The sequence below is a fragment of the Mus pahari genome, unplaced genomic scaffold (genome assembly GCF_900095145.1).
Source record: "Mus pahari unplaced genomic scaffold, PAHARI_EIJ_v1.1 scaffold_5646_1, whole genome shotgun sequence".
NCBI lineage: Eukaryota > Metazoa > Chordata > Mammalia > Rodentia > Muridae > Mus > Mus pahari.
The window spans coordinates 46,194-63,323 of NW_018391870.1; the positions used below are offsets into that span (position 1 = coordinate 46,194).

General features: G+C 37.2%; 1 protein-coding gene across 5 annotated transcripts in view; it reads right to left on the bottom strand.

Annotated features, from left to right (window-relative positions):
* The window catches only part of LOC110314724 (coiled-coil domain-containing protein 7-like), a 66,311-nt gene that overhangs the window by 1,080 nt on the left and 48,101 nt on the right, over positions 1 to 17,130 (bottom strand). For 2 of the 5 annotated variants that reach the window (XM_029534628.1, XM_021188959.1), the window contains 4 exons: positions 13,494 to 13,573; positions 7,080 to 7,134; positions 4,077 to 4,262; positions 1,194 to 1,216 (listed from right to left, as the gene is read on the bottom strand). In XM_029534628.1, coding sequence (XP_029390488.1) covers positions 1,194 to 1,216; positions 4,077 to 4,262; positions 7,080 to 7,134; positions 13,494 to 13,573 — 344 coding nt within the window. Of the gene's footprint in view, positions 1 to 1,174; positions 1,217 to 4,076; positions 4,263 to 7,079; positions 7,135 to 13,493; positions 13,574 to 17,130 lie in introns of those variants that run through there. The other 3 variants (XM_029534627.1, XM_021188961.1, XM_021188958.1) reach the window with 2 other exon arrangements.

Sequence of the window (17,130 nt, forward strand, 5' to 3'; positions counted from 1 at the left end):
TATAGTTTTTAAAGTCCATGTCTCTGTTTTCCAAGACGTGGATTACCAAGGTAGTCAATGGGTTCATTAGCAGCAACTCTACAAAACTCAATATTAAAACAATATTAAATATTACCAAGACTTTTTTGGATGACAGATGCAAAAAGTGTGCCATTTCAAAAGCCTACAGTCTATCATATTTCCTTAGAGAAACCATAGAACTATGGTGCACTCACTACAATCTAAGCATGTGTATGACAACACCCTGCTTTTTTTCTCTTTCCACACAGTCCTTAAGCTGGGTAAGATTCCACAAGGAATTTAATTATCAATACTTTTTCTTATGACTTTACAATGTTATAATGCTGACTATGCATTAAGTGTAAAATAATAAATTAAAAGCCCTTCCCACAGTAATATAGCAAAAAAAGGATAAGTAATGCATGTATATATATACAAGCATTAAAATCAAGGCCAAATACTTGCTAATTGACCTGGGCCTGTGATCTAGATAATCTAAAGTGGTAATAAAACATAGAAGCATACATAACCAGGCATTATCTTCTATTTTCTGCAAGGTAATCAAAGTAAAAATTTTATGTGTGAGGCTTTGTATAAAAAAAGGGAAAAAAACCACCGACATCTTGTTTTGTATCAGTAATATTGTACCCTAACTCCTCTGAAAGAATCTACTGCCCCTTAAACATTCTGCCTCAGGAGCACTGTCCACTCACTGAGTAGGTTTGGTAGTAATCACAGTGTGATCATCAAAGAACTCAAGAAGGAAAACAGTAATATTTATTTGGGTGAATCAAGCAACTCAACTAGTTTCATGTTCCAGTATTCACCAAGATGTGAGTGGCTGGGACAACAAAAGACAGAATCTTGAGCTGTTTATAGAGCTATGTCCTGTATTTTTGATAACTAAATTAAAAATGAGTCAGTTATCACTTTAGAAACCTAATTATACTTTAAATCTAATTCTTAATTTAAAGCTATTTTAAACTTTTAAGTTTTTAATTCCCCCTAATTTCCAATTATTGGCATCTAAACTTTCAAACATTTTGTATTTAGCATTAGTTGTCCAAGAGCACAAGAGCACCTGATGATACAAACAAAGACTCGATTTGCTATTTTTTTCTCTTAGGCATATAACTAATAAAACTATGAAAACACAGAACAAATAAAAACTGTTTTACCTTTCACCAACTGACCTTTTACTTTGATCATATGAGATCTGTAATAAGATAAAATAACAAATATATAGACAACGTTAAAAATGAGTCACATAAAAAATATTCAAGGTATTTTCCTGCCCCATCCTGCCTTACTGTTGTTGAGATGGGTTCTCAACTATGAAGCCTTGGCTAACCTGGAGCTTATGTAGACAAAACTGGTCTTGAATTCATAGAGATATGTCTGCCAGGCCCGTTAAGTGATGGGATTAAAGGCATGCATCATCATGGTAAGCCATCAAAGTGGTTTTCTTAATATGACAGTCATATAAGACAAATATATTACAAAGGCTGAGAAATTATATTTTGGCGAAGAACAAGATTAAGGAACAGCTGGCCCTAAAATTATTCTTAATTAAAAGTCTACAGGGGTTTAAAAATATAATTTTAGTAGATAAAAATTGCTTTAAATGTATTCATAACTATTATTTTAAATACACTTGCTATAGTTTATTATGCTAATGCACTAAACAATGGTGTTTTAAAAACACAATTTTTTAATATATATTAAGAATGCGCGCTCAACAAGTATGTTTTTATTAATAGATGAATTCCTTTGATCAGAAACAGGCATTTTTCTGTAACATAGATGTTGACACTTAGTGTCACTCCAGGCCTGAACATCATCTAACTTTGCTTCTTTCATATGAACATTCTTTACCCATGTACAGCAAGACTTTTGGCAGTTCACCAAAATGGTTTCCTTTCTTTCTTAGATATTTGTTAGTCTGCATCTTGAATCATCCTTCAAGTTAAATGTGGCAAATGCAAAGTTCCTCAGGTCAGTCCTGAGTGCTGAGGCTGAATGTGGTGCCAGAAGCCACTTCTACAACAGAAAAGATTCTGTATGCCTGGGCACATGAATGACAGCAAATAACTCTCTCCGACAGACACTGACCCTGGTCTACTCTCAGTGGTGAAGTGGTATGGTAGAGCCAGTTCACATTTTGTGCTTGTTGCAGAAGTAGCAGTGCACTAATAATATATCACAATGGATTTTAATACAGCCATTCAGAAAACTATGGCTGAGCTAAAAAGCACCAGCAAAACCAAGCAATACACTATTACATAGTGCTAACAACTTACATAAGAAGTTCGTGAACATTAAGTCATTTTATACTTGCTCATTCTTTAAAGTGTTATCACATTCCATTAATTAAGGACTGGCAGATATAATAGCAGATATAATAGATTCGTGTTCAGCTCCTGGCAGAAATAATAGCAGTCCTGGCCCCTTACTTAATTTAAACAATATTGCAAGTCAGCTGCTCCTTTTTCCATCATACTGATGAGATCACTCAATAAAACTTTTATGTAACAGAAGCTAGCATTCAGCATCAGAAATGCCATATTTCTCCTTTATTGCTGCTTGGTTTTATATTTTTATCTCCTGACACAGATGATAACAAGGTACCTATGTGAAATCAAGATTCAAGAGCTGATGTCCCAGATCAGACACAAACTTTAATCTGGACAGTAACAGTGTCAGAGCCAAACAAGAGTACTGGGATAACAAGAGTCGCTGTAACAGAAACAGGAGTAACTTTATTTACCATATACACAGAGTATTTTAAACTATGGGCTTAATACAGGAGAATAATTCACCTGTCTTAGAAATTCATCACTTTTTCTACAGCATTACAGACTTACATGCCACTCCTTTACCTAAAATCTTCATCTTTCATGGGTTCTCCTGTTGAGTATTGTAAGCTAAACTGCTAAATTTGGTACTCAGTTTAGGAGTTTTCACAATCTCACTCACTCTTCTTTCAGCATACAGCCTCTCAACTGATGAGGATGCTCTCCGCTTGGTATTAATGTCAGTGAGTTTGCCTTCTTGTGTATGGTCTTGCCATAAAATGAAGCTTTTCCAATGTAGAGAATATGGTAAAATTGAGGACATGTCATTTCCAAGATAAAGCATGTTATATATCTATGTGTCTCATATCTCTCTGACTTTGCATCATCATTGTTATTTCTCCAGCTTTTGTAAAGTTGTGAAGAAAGGGTTTTATGAACAGGCTTCTATGATATTTTCCTGGTACTGTTACAACCTTCAGATGTGTGTGCACGCTTGGATCCTAGTCCACAAATCTGAGATAATAGTGTATACTGTCTGGGTCATGAAGTGTTTTGGGGAATTTATTATTTAGCTAACAATAACTAAATAAAATGGTACATTTAATTCTTCATTTCTCTTTGTAACTAGGAACATTTTAGAAAATAGGGGGGAATGTGTACAAAGAACAAACTAGGAAGAGCCTGAACACGATAGAATTCATAGTACTTTCCACTGACTTACAGACAACCTGTGATTACAGTTGCCATATTCAAGGCCATGATGTGTAATGGCACCCTAAAAAGACCTCTAAGTGATGGGGGTGCTTTAGTATACAATGTGAATATCATCATGAGTATGCATAAAGACCGGGGGGACTAATCAAAGAAGATGCTCAGATCCTGGGAAAGGATCAGGCCCAACAAAGCTGGATAAGGTTTAGGAAAGCAGTTTTGGGTTAGGGAGGGTAAAGCTTCTGAATCCACAGTGCTACAGGAACAAAATAAAATTTTCTTTAGGATTGTTCTCTAAAATTTTGCTTTTATATTGAACTTTATCAATTTTAAGCAAAATATCTTGTTTTTAAAACCATATTTTCTTCCTGTTCTCAAAAATATGCTTAAATCATCACTCAAAATTGCTAACTTATAGTTGATATGTATGAAGACAATGAATCTATACATCTGAAGGGTAAAAATTAAAACTCTATATAAATAAAAAGTAATTTATACAAATAAAGTAAGAAAGATTGAAAAATTTACTGTAAATCATATACTGACTACTTTGGTCAGTTTCTCCCTCACCTGATCCTTCCTTTGTCCACCCAACTGTGTGTCACTCTTCTTTGGTAAGGAATCTTTTGAATCTTCAACCTTAACCTTTGATTTATTCTGACCCTGGCTCATTTTTGTTTTAGTCCTCTCTTCTTTAAACATCTCCGTCTTTTGAGGTAGGACATTATCGAGTTGAGTCTTATTTCTTTCAGTTTCCTGATTGTGAGAAATCAGTTTGTCAGGTTTAAGTCACATTTCCCTCTAAAAAGCACATACTTCAGGAATCTGCACACACTGATACCTACATTCTCTCTAACTGACCTGATGAAGTTAGGTTAAACCATCTGCTATAATTCCACAGCTTTATAATTAGAATTAATTAAAGGTATTTGCATGTTGGAAAAAAATTTAAAAAACATTTTCCACTTTTATCTTATTAAAGTAAAGCACAGACATTTTCCTAAGTTGCCATCTTCGAGGCCATGATGTGTAATGGCACCCTAAAAAGACCTCTAAGTGATGGGGGTGCTTAATATACCAAGTATCAGAATTTTTTTCTACAAAGAAAATTTTGAAAAAGAAAATTCACACACAAAAAACCTCTCTTATCACATAGAAAAATTACTCAATATATGTATTTTCTGGTATGTTTATGGATATGCATTTTGATGGCACATATACCATATTAAGCTATATACATAATTGGTCTTTTTATTCAAAATGTTATCTTATTACAGCAAAAGTATATAGTTACAAAAAATAGGTATCAGAATATATTTAATAAAATAACATTTTCAAATTTTCAAATATTTTACCAGTGTACATTTTGGTCATTTCAAACCTTTTACTATTAAAATTCATTACACCTTACTTGAAGGGTTTTTTTTTTTTCATTTTTTCTTTAGAAAAAACTTTTAAACTTGATAAATGAAATGGTTACGTTTCCCCAAGAATTTAAATGAATACTTCCTTTCAAAAAAGTAATTCATGCTGATATAATAGAAATATGAAAAAGATTGTATACTTTGGCTTATACCCAAAAGCATTAGATATATCTGTTCCTTAAGTTTTAACAAAGTTGTGGGCGAGAAGCATCTATTGCTAAAGTGAAATTTAATAATCAATGAGGTTGATATATATATATATATATATATATATATATATATATATATATATATATGTTTTGTTGAGCATGTTTGTTTTTTAATCACAATTTACTTATTTGGGTTTCTTGTGTATTTCAGGGGAGTTTATGAAATATCTTTATATAAAATATTTGATACTATCTATATTGTATCCTGGGCAAGATTCTCAGTTTCATGGCTTTCAGTTCCAGAGCATAATCTTCTTGGGCCATGCAGAGCAACTGATAGAAAACCTAGGCCCTTATAACTTACAAACCAGATATCAAGGTTGAAGACAACTTAAACCATGATTTACAACTTGAAAATTGTAAATTTAGGGGATGCTGGAGATATTGCTAACAAGTTAGGAACACTGACTGCCCTTCCCAAAGCCTCAGGATTTTCATTTACAGCACCCACGTGGTAGCTCCCAACTGACTGTGACTCCAGTTCCAGAGGATCTGGTACCAATTTTTAGCCTCTGAGGGCATTGCACACACATGATACACAGATATGCATACACACAAACAAAACATCCATACACTTAAATAAAATAAAATAAAATAAAATAAAATAAAATAAAATAAAATAAAATAATATAAAGTTGTAAACTTAGTAAAGTCAAACTCATCTTATGGGTAATAATTCTTAGAAAAGCTTGCTTAACCAAGATGTCTTATCTTTTGACAGTGTGATATTTAGTTTTTGTCATTTTGACACAAACTAGAGTCACCTGGGGAGACAGAGCCTCAGCTGAAGAAATGCCTCCATCAGATTGGCCTGTAGGCATTCCTGTGGGGCATTTTCTGGATTAATGGTTAATAGAGTAGACTTCAGCCCATTGTGGGTGGTGCTACCCATAGTCCAAGGAAACTAGCTGAGCAAAAGCCACAAGCAAGACAGTAAGCAGTTCCCTCCATGGCTCCTGCCTTTATCCCTGCTTGAGTTCCTGTCCTGACTTCCCTCAGTGATCAGGACATGTAAGCCAAATAAACTCTTTCCTTCCCAGGTTGCTTTGGTCAGTGTTTTATACCAGCAACAGAAAGCAAACTAGGAAAGACACTGACACGATATTGTCATCACATTCACAGCTGTGCTGGGATGCATGCAACCCACACTGGTCACACTGGCTAGACAATAATATATCACTCAGTTATCATTTATGTTCATTTGTAACTCTGGTACTTTAAAACAACCAGTACTGTATTAGTCTATCTTTTCCATAGATGCTTTCTTGGTGTGACTATTTTATTCTTCTATAAAAACTTATAGTACTAAACATCATTAAATAGTATGTTATCATGTTAATGTAATACATCCCTCCTTTACATTCAGCACCAGAAGTGGACGTGCTTTCATCACTGAAATCTTACAGTATTCATTCCTGTTGGATGAGGATAACTGCCTTAATTGTTCTTCTTGTACATAACCAAGGTTTTTGTCCCTTATATCTTACAGTAGTTTTCTTATGCTCAAAAATAATTGCATTTGTATTTATGAGCTGATTTCTTTTTACTTATGTATCAATTTGAGAAACATGGTAGGTTAGAATACTGATAATACAGAACTTTGAAATTGGAAAACTTATGTTTTGTCACTCTTCATCTATGACCCTTCAAAAAAGACTACCTGTACTTTTGTTGAATGTACATCATTCTAATTTTTTGCATTACATTTTCTGAATAATGTAATTGAATAAACATCTTGGACAAAAAACCAATTGCTTTTCTATTTACTGTTTTATTCTAAAATCTATTTAGGCTTCTGATAGGACTCAGCCACCTCAGAGGACAGCAGAGTTCCAAAAGGGCAGATCACTCATCAAAATGGAGCACTTATGATTCAAATCAGAAGGGGCATGCAAAGGATAATTTTTAATGAATTATTACAGAAATACTCAGATACTTACTTGGATTTCATGCAGTTCTTCAAATGATTTAAATTCTCTGTTTGGAGCTATATTCCTGTAATTAAAAATATTAAAAAAGCATGATATTTGAAAACATATCAGTGCTTTCCTTTCCCAAAGACTCCAGACCCTTTAAAAATCTTAAAAGAAATTGATACCTTTAAAACTCACATGCATGCGAGCACACACACACACACACACACACACACAGAAAGAGACACAGAGAGAGACAGAGACACACAGAGACAGAGATATAGAGGAGAGACAATAGAGAGAGCGCTCATGGCATCGTTTATGCTCGAAGGTCAGAAGACAACCCCCCCCCCCTTTTTAAAGGTAAGTAACAGTGTCTTTTCTTTCTTTTTTTTTTTTTTTACACTCCAAAATCCATTCCCCGTACCCCCCATCCACTCTCTGACTGCTCCATATTCTACACCTCCTCTCTAACCCCCTGTCTCCACCTGGATGCCCTCACTGCCCACCTGATCTCTAACCTCCCTGGGGCCTCCAGTCTCTTGAGGATTAGGTGCATCATCTCTGAATGAACACAGACCCTGAAATCCTCTACTGTATGTGTGTTGGGGACCTCAGATCAGCTGGTGTATGCTGCCTGTTTGGTGGCCCAGTGTTTGAGAGATCTCGGGGGGGGGGGAGGGAGTCCAGAATAATTGAGACTGCTGGTTCTCCTACAGGATCGCCCTTCTCCTTAGCTTTTTTCAGCCTTCCTAAATCAACAACAGGAGTCAGCTGCTTCTGTCCATTGGTTGGGTGCAAATATATGCATCTGACTTCTTTTAGCTGATTGTTGGGTCTTTCGGAAGGCAGTCATGATAGGTCCCTTTTTGTGAGCGCTCCATAGCCTCAGTAATAGTGTCAGGTTTTGGGACCTCCCCTTGAGCTGGGTCCTACTTTGGGCCTGTTGCTGGACCTTCTTTTCCTCAGGCTCTTCTCCATTTTCATCCCTGTAATTCTTTCAGACAGGAACAATTAAGGGTCAGAGACATGACTGTGGGATGACAACACCATCCCTCACTTGATGCCCTGTCTTCCTGCTGGAGGTGGGCTCTATACCTTCCCTTTCCTGACTGTTGGGCATTTCATCTAAGTCCCTCCCTTTGATTCCCAGGTCTCTGGTGCATTCTGGAGGATCCCCCAACCTCCTATTTCCTGAGGTTGCCTGTTTCCATTCTTTCTGCTGGCCCTCAGGGCTTCAGTCCTTTTCCCTCACCCAATATCAGATCAGGTTCCCCCTATCCACCACTACCCTACTGCATCCACTTTCCTTCCCAGGTCCCTCCCTCCCTCTCCACTTGTGATTGCTTTCTTCTCTCTCCCAAGTGGGACTGAGGTGTCCTCACTTGGCCACTTCAGCTTGTTGATCTTTTTGAGTTCTGTGGACTGCATCTTGGGTATTCTGTAATTTGTTTTGGCTCATATCCATTTATTAGTGAATAATACCATGCATGTCCTTTTGGGTCTGAGTTACCTCACTCAGGATGATATTTTCTAGTTCCATCCATTTGCCTGCAAAACTCAGGATGTCTTGGTTCTTAATAGCTGAGTAGTATTGCATTGTGTAAATGAGCCACATTTTCCATATTCATTTATCTGTTGTGGGGCATCTAGGTTGTTTTCATCTTCTGGCTATCACAAATAAGGCCACTATGAACATAGTAGAACATGTGACCCTGTGGCATGGTGGGAAATCTTTTAGGTATGTTCCCAAGAGTGGTATAGCTGAGACTTCAGCTAGATCTATTTCAAATTTTCTGAGGAACCTTCAGATTGATTTCCAGAGTGGTTGTACCAAGTTTGCAATCCCACCAGCAATGGAGGAGTGTTCCTCTTTCTCCACAACCTCGCCAGCATCTGCTGTCACCTGAAATTTTAAGCTTAGCCATTCTGATTGGTGTAAGGTGGAATCTCAGGGTCATTTTAATTTGCATTTCTCTGATCACTAAGGACTTTGAACATTTCTGTAGTTGCTTCTCAGCCATTCGAGATTCTTTAGTTGTGAATTCTTGATTTAGTTCTATACCCCATTTTTTGATTGGGTTGTTTGTTTTTTTGGTGGTTAATTTCTTGAGTTCTTTATATATTTTGGATATTATTAGCCCTTTATTGGATGTGGGGTTAGTGAAGATTTTTTTCCCAATCTGTATGTTGCTGATTTGTCTTATTGACTATGTCCTTTGCCTTGCAGAAGCTTTCCAGTTTTATGAGGTCCCATTTATCAATTCTAAAGAGTCATTTCTTCTGCATTTACTTTGTGTTTGAACCATTGTCTCTTGTTTCTTCCATTGCTCTGTGTACATGACCTAGTCCTGTCTCCTATCTCCCCATATGATTGATGGAATTATAGACTCTGCATCTGGCTTTTATGTGGTATCCAGGGATCAAACTCAGGTTGTCAGGCTTATGCAGCAAGCACTTTTACCTGCTAAGCCAACTCCTCAGCTTTTCACACATTAACTACTACTACTGTTGTTGCTACTGCTGCTATTGTTATCACTTATTACATTACATACATACTATTTAAAATAGTCATTAGCTCCCTATGGCCTAAGTGACCAACAAATGATTAACTTTTCTCAAGTCAAATTTTCAATGCTATGATTAAAATGTAAAGTGAGTGAAAATTTGAAAATGTACTGGTCATTTTTCTTCCCTGAACACGTTTCTTCTTCAAAGGACAAATTTCTTATCTAATAAAATTCTTTCCAGAAACTAAAGCTCTCTATAAACATTGAATTCATAGGCTCATTTCATAACTTTATTTCAAATAAGATATACCAAGCAAATTTGAGTTACAATGACCAATTTATACTTATATTCATGTATTAAGGCCACTTTACAATAATTTATTCACATAAACGGATAATTGTTTTTATAAAACTAAATATAATTAAAGCCTGAAGTAGGAAAAAGAATAATTTCTGGAGAATTGACTTAGGGAGTCTGCAAGCTTAGAGCATTAGCTGGTGAGGAAGAGTCAATACAAACCTTTTCCGGCTACATTTGTTTTAAGATTTCAATTGGAGTTTTTAAAATTAAATTATTATATTTATTTACACTCCAAAAGTTGTCCTCCTTCCTTATCCTCACTCCACAAGTTCTTCACCCCATCCCCCCTTCACTCTCACCCCCCTGTGTGCCCCCATCTGTTCACCCACTCGTACCACACCCCCATCAGCATTCCTCTTCCCTGAGGAATCAAGTTTTCACAGGACTGGCCAATCCTTTCCCACCGAGGCCATATAAGAAAGTTCGCTGCTACATCCAGCTTAGTCTTTAGGAGTTCTGAGGGGTCTGGGTTAGTTGACACTATTTTATTTTTCCTATGGGGTTGCAATCCCCTTCAGCTCCTTCTGTCTTTCCTCCACCTCCTCCATATGGGTCCCTGACCTCAATTCAATAGTTGGCTCAGTCCAGGCTCCTGTCTTTATGCACAATGTGGCCTCAGTAATAGTGTCAGGATTTGGTGTTCATGCATGGGATGGATCCCAAGTTGGGCTAGATTCTGCTCCAGTTTTGTCCCTGCATTTCCTTTAGACAGAACAAATCTGTGTTAAAAATTTTGAAGATGGGTGTGTGGCACCTTGCCTCAAAAGGGGCCATGTCTATCTATCGGAGGTGGTCTCTTCTGATTCCATCTCCCCATTGTAGGGCATTTTAGCTAATGTCATCCCCACTGAGTCCTAATAACCTCTCACAATCCACATCTCTGGGACTTTCTAGAGGTTCTCCATGTCCTCTATCCCCTACTACTGCATACTTCAATTCATTTTCTTGGCCATCTGGATGTCTCTCTTGTCTCTCTCCCTACCTGATCCTGTCCCACCTTTCCCCTCCACTTTCCCCTCTCCCACCCAGGTTCCTCCCTCCCTCTGCTTCTCATGATTATTTTGTTCCCCATCTAAGTGGGTTTCAGATATACACACTTAGGCCTTCCTTCTCCTTAAGCTTCCTAAGATCTGTGAGTTGTATCATGGATATTCTGAACTTTTAGCTAATATTCACTTATCAGTGAGTACATACCATGCATGTCCTTTTGAGTCTGGGTTTCCTTACTCAGGACGATTTTTTTCTAGTTTCATCCATTTCCTTGCAAAATTTGTGAAGTTCTTGTTTTTAATAGTTGAATAGTGTTCCCTTGTGCAAATGAACCACATTTTCTGTATTCATTATTCATTGAGGGACATCTGGGTTATTTCCAGTTTCTGGCTATTACAAATAAGGTTGTTATAAACATAGTGTTGTTGTGGTATGGAGGATCATCTTTTGGATATATTCCCAGGAGTGGAATGGCTGAGTCGTCAGGTAGAGATATTTCCAATTTTCTAAGGAACTGCCAGATTGATTTCCAGAGTGGTTGTACCAGTTTGCAATCCAACCAGCAATAGAGAATTATTCCTCTTTCTCCATGTCCTTGCCCAGCATTTACTGATGCTTCAGATTTTGGTCTTTGCCATTCTAGTTGGTGTAAGATTGGTCTCAGGGTTGTTTTGATTTGCATTTCCTTGATGATTAAGGAAGATGATTTCTTTAGTGTTTCTCAGACATTCAAGATTCCTCTGTTTAGAATTCTCTGTTTAGCTCTATACCCAATTTTTAAATTGGGTTATTTGGTTTTTAGTGTCTACCTTCTTGTGTTCTTTGTATATTTTGTATATTAGCCCTCCATTGAATGTAGGGTTAGTGAAGAGCTTTTTCCAGTCTCTAGTTTGCCATTTTGTTCTCTTAACAGTGTCCTTTGCCTAATGGAAGCTTTTCAAATTCATGAGGTCCCATTTGTTAATTGTTGATCTTAGAGCCCGAGTGTTCTATTCAGGAAATCTTTCCCTGTGCCAATGTGATCAAGGCTATCTGGTTTTATGTGGAGGTCCTTAATCCACTTGAACTTGAGCTTTGTACAAGGAGATAAATATGAATCAATTTTCATCCTTCTACATACAGACTGCCAGTTAGAGCAGCACCATTTGTTGAAGATGTTTTCTTTTTTCCATTGTACAGTTTTGGCTTCTTTGTCAAAGATCAAGTGTCCATAGGTGTATAGATTTATTTCTGGGTCTTCAATTCTATTCCATTGATTATTAACCTGTCTGTCTACATATCAATACCATTCAGTTTTTTCTTTACCATTATTGCTTTGTAGTACAGTTTGAGGTTAGGGATAGTGATTCCCCCAGAAGTTGTTTTATTGTTGAGAATTGTTTTGTTATCCTGGGTTTTTGGTTTTTCTATATGAAATTGAGAATTGCTCTTTCCATGTCTGTGAAAAATTGTGTTGAAATTTTGATGGGGATTGCATTGAATTTGTAGAATGCTTTTGGTAGGGTGGCCATTTTTTGAGCTTATTATCATGTATATTTCTTTAAAATGAAATACAATGAAAAAACAATAACAACCAGTAATTGAAAATCCTTTACCTAAAGCAGAGAAATGTTGGGAAATAATGCATCTAATACATGTTCTTGAATGAAACTGAATATGATACTAAAAGGTTTAGAGATAAGAAAACATAATTTTTGGTTTAGCTCTCATATTTGTCAATGCTGTAGATTCTCTTTATTTTTTTAAACTTTTTTCATTTTTTATTAGGTATTTTCTTCATTTACATTTCAAATGCTATCCCGAAAGAACCCTATACCCTCCCCCCACCCTGCTTCCCTACCCACCCACTCCCGCTTCTTGGCCCAGGTGTTCCCCTGTACTGGGGCATATAAGGTTTTAGGATGGCCATTTTTACTATGCTTAATCCTACCAATCCATGAGCATGGGAGAACTTTGCATCTTCTGAGGTCTTCTTTGATTTATTTCTTCAAGATTTGAAGTTCTTGTCATACAGATCTTTCACTTGTTTGGTAAGAGTTACACCAAGATATTTCATATTATTTGTGACTCTGTGAAGGGCGATATTTCCCTATTTATCATTTGTATAAAGGAAGGCTTCTGATTTGTTTGGGTTAATTTTTATATCCAGCCACTTTGCAGAAGTTGTTTATCAGCTGTAGAAGTTCTTCAAAGAAGGAAAGTGTTCAGGGAAAAAAATGACAAGTATAACTTTCAAAATCTCAGTCACTTTGTATTTTAATCATAGCATTGAAAAGTTGGCTTGAGAAAAGTTATTCATTTGTTTATCACTTAAGATATAGGGCTTTAATGATTATTTTAAGTAGTATGTATATAATATAATAAATAATAATAGTAGAACAAACCCCTTACCTCTCGCAGTTCACTCACTACCTCTAAACCTGTAACAATTCCTTGTTTTTTCCATTTTTTACTTTCCCAGTCATATTCCAGCCTGATTTAAAACTACATATTTGTTAACTTTATTAAAAAACCTGTGACTTAGGTACATTTTTTTAAACAACTTTGGGAAGGAAAAGATTACATATCTTCATGCTTTACCTTTCTGAATCTTTATCTTTTTTCTTTTCTGATTTTCCAGATTTCTTGGTTCTCTCTTCTCTGGTTGCAGACTTTACTCTCTACAATTTTGAACATGTCAAAATAAGGATAGCATAAGTTACAAGAGGTTCATGGTAATATATGCTGCTCAGATTTTCCCTTTACCCTAGGAGTTACTCTACTGTTTCAGGGAATTTATCTGAATTGAAACAAAGCAAAATTAATGATATACCTAGGCTGTTTCTATCTGTACTTAAAGGGAGGGGTACTTGCACATGCACATGTGTAGAGCTCAGAGGTCTTCCTCTATTACTTTCTATCTTACCTTTAGAAACGGACTCTCTCATTTAACATGGAGTTCACCATTTTGGGTAGACTGGCTGGCTAAGAAGTTCTTGGGATCTGGCTATCTCTATTCCTCAGTGCTGTGGTTATGGATGCACCACTGCACCCAGTTTCTTTACATGGGTTCTGGTGATGTGTGCTCAGCTTCTGCAGTGAGCACTTTACTAAAAATCTCTCTCTATCCTCTGTATACATACATTTTGAGTAATTTCACAGACTGAAATAATTAATTTCCCCTGATGTTTTTTTCAGTTTTGCTGTGGTGTGGTCTATGGCTCCTGAAAGTCACTTGATTGTGCCACACATGCAGTCGAGCCAGGGGGACATGCAGAAATTCATTAGGATGACATCGTACACAAATACCATCAGTGATACATTTAAAAACTAAGGTGAATGTTTCTGAATACACAAGTAAAGAAAACTCATATGTTGAGGTTGAACCTGAAGTGAAAACAGTTTCATCTGAAACTGCAAAGAAAGTTGAAACACCAGATATGGCTTGTGTGAGACTCTGTATGTTGAGAATCATTGAGCTGGCTGTAATGGTGTGAATAGTTATGGGCCCCATATACTCATACGTTTGAATGCTTGCCCCATAGGAAGTGGCATGATTAGGAGATGTAGCCTTGTTGGAGTAGATGTGGCCTTGTTGGGGAAAATGTGTTGCTGTGAGGGTGGGTTTTGAGGCCTCTTAAGGTTAAATTATTCCCAGTATGACACATAGTCTCCTTCTGCTGCCTGCAGATTCAGATGTAGAACTCTCAGCTCCTTCTCCAGTGCAGTGTTGGCCTGCGGTGTGCTGCCATGCTTCCCACCATGACAATAGTGGGCTAAACCTCTGAAACTGTAAATTAAAATGTTTTCCTTTAAGAAGTTGCTGTGGTTATGGTGTCTCTTCATAGCAATAAAACCTTAACTAAGACACTGGCAAAGCTACCTTCAACTTAATGTAGTTACACAAACAGAGAAGTAAAGTTCAAATTACACTCAAATTGGTGTTAGCATTAGAGCTATCCATGGATAGCCAGAAACTGTTACAGCCAGCATCTGAACCCATCGAACTTGACAAAATCCTCTTGCATCCTTTGCCATGGTACCCATTGCACAACCCCTGAGCATGAGTTACCTGTGTTACCTGCTTCACCTGTGTTAGTTATCTGGGTCACCTGTGTTACCTACATCAGTGCTAGATAAAAGACATTGTCCCCAACCCATAGCTCTCTCTTTCTTCCTCACTTCTTCCCCTCACCCCCTACCCCCTTCGGAGGAGCCTCTGTCAATAAAAGCCTTTCACATGAGATCTGTGCCAATTAGGGGTGATCTGTCCAAGAATATGCCACCTCCATCTAACAGTTGGAACAAATTTGTATCTAAACCATTTTTATACCATAACTGAACACATGTTTTAAAACCTTTATGCAAAAGGTTCTAAATGATCTAGACTGGATATAAACTCATGATCCTCCTGACTCAGCAGGTATATATATCACCATGTCTGCACAAAATATTCTTGAATGACTCTGCAAACCAGATTTATTTTTAAATGAATGTAGAGAAATAATTTTAACAATTATTAAAATTATAGATAATAAAGACAAAGACAGTATATGATTATTTTATATTGAAAAATCTCAATATACAAAATGTACTGAAGTGGCAAAGTTATCACAAGTTAAACATAAGGTGAAATAATTCCTTGAAAATAAAAAGCTAGAGCCAGGTGGTAGTGGTGGTTTACACCTTTAATCCCAGGACTTGGGAGGCAGAGGCAGGCAGATCACTTTGAGTTCAAAGGCAGCCTGGTCTACAGAGCAAGTCCCAAGACAGCTATGGCTACACAGAGAAACCTTGTTTAAAAACAAACAAACAAACAAACAAACAGAAACAGTGGTACAGATCTATAAACCCAGCACTTAAGACATGAAGACAAGACAATCAGGGATTTATAATCATTCTCAATTCTTCAGTAAGTTTATGGCCAGGGTGAATACAGGAGACACTGTGTCAAAACAAGAACATCAACAATAAAAAAATACAGAAATATGGAAACATAGTAATGAATTTTAACAAGAACTATTATATCCCCCAAATAACATACTGTGCTTTTGAGGATGTTTTCTATAAAACTCATACATAGTGTAGACCAGTAAACACTTAATAAACGGAGGTTATTAAAAGAAAATAATCTTTGCTTTCTCTTCCAGTATCAAAGAACTATCAAGTAACCAACAAAAGTGGTTTCAAGAGTATCCCATGAGACACGATGTTCCAGGCATGCTATCCCAGCGCTTGGGAGATTAAGGCAGGTGGGTTGAAGCGAGCTCTTGACTAGCCCTTAGTGTACTATAGGAAATATACCTCCAAAACATCTAAAAGAAGAGTGTTTCAATGATACATATAATGATTTAACTGACTCATAACAATTTACTTTTATCTGACTCTTGCCTGTAGTTTGGATTTATAAAATGAGTAAAAATGCTAAGAAAGAAAAACATAAAGGGAAGCAGACTTCCCTTTTCCTTTTTTTTAATTGGATATTTTCTTTATTTATATTTCAAATGTTATCCCCCTTACTTGGTTTCTCCTCCCAAATCCCCCTCCCTCTATGGAATTCCTCTCCCCTGAACCCCCAGCCCCCCTTACCAACCCAACCACTCCCACTTGCTGGTCATGGTATTCCCCTACACTGGGACATAGAGCCTTCACAGGACCAAGGGTCTCTCCTCCCATTGATGTCCGACCAGGCCATCCTCTGCTACATATGCAGCTGGAGCCATGAATTCCACCCTGTGTACTCTTTGGTTGGTGGTAAAGTCCCTGGGAGCACTGGGGGTACTGGGTAGTTCATATTATTGTTACTCCTATGGGGCTGCAAACTCATTGGGTACTTTCTCTAGCTCCTTCATTGGGGACCCTGTGCTCAGTCTCATGGATGGCTGTGAGCATTCACTTCTGTGTTTGTCAGGCATGGGCAGAGCATCTCAGGAGACAGCCATATTAGGCTCCTGTCAGCAAGCACTTGTTGGCATCCACAATAGTGTCTGGGTTTGGTGATTGTATATGGGATGGATCCCCAGGTAGGACAGTCTCTGGATGGTCATTCCTTCAGTCTCTGCTCCACAAGGTGTCTCTGTAACTCCTTCCATGGGTATTTTATTCCCCCTTCTAAGAAGGGCCGAAGTATCCACACTTTGGTCTTCCTTCTTCTTGAGATTCATGTGGTTTGTGAATTGTATCCTGTGAATTGTAGCTTCTGGGCTAATATCCACTTATCAGTGAATGCATATCATGT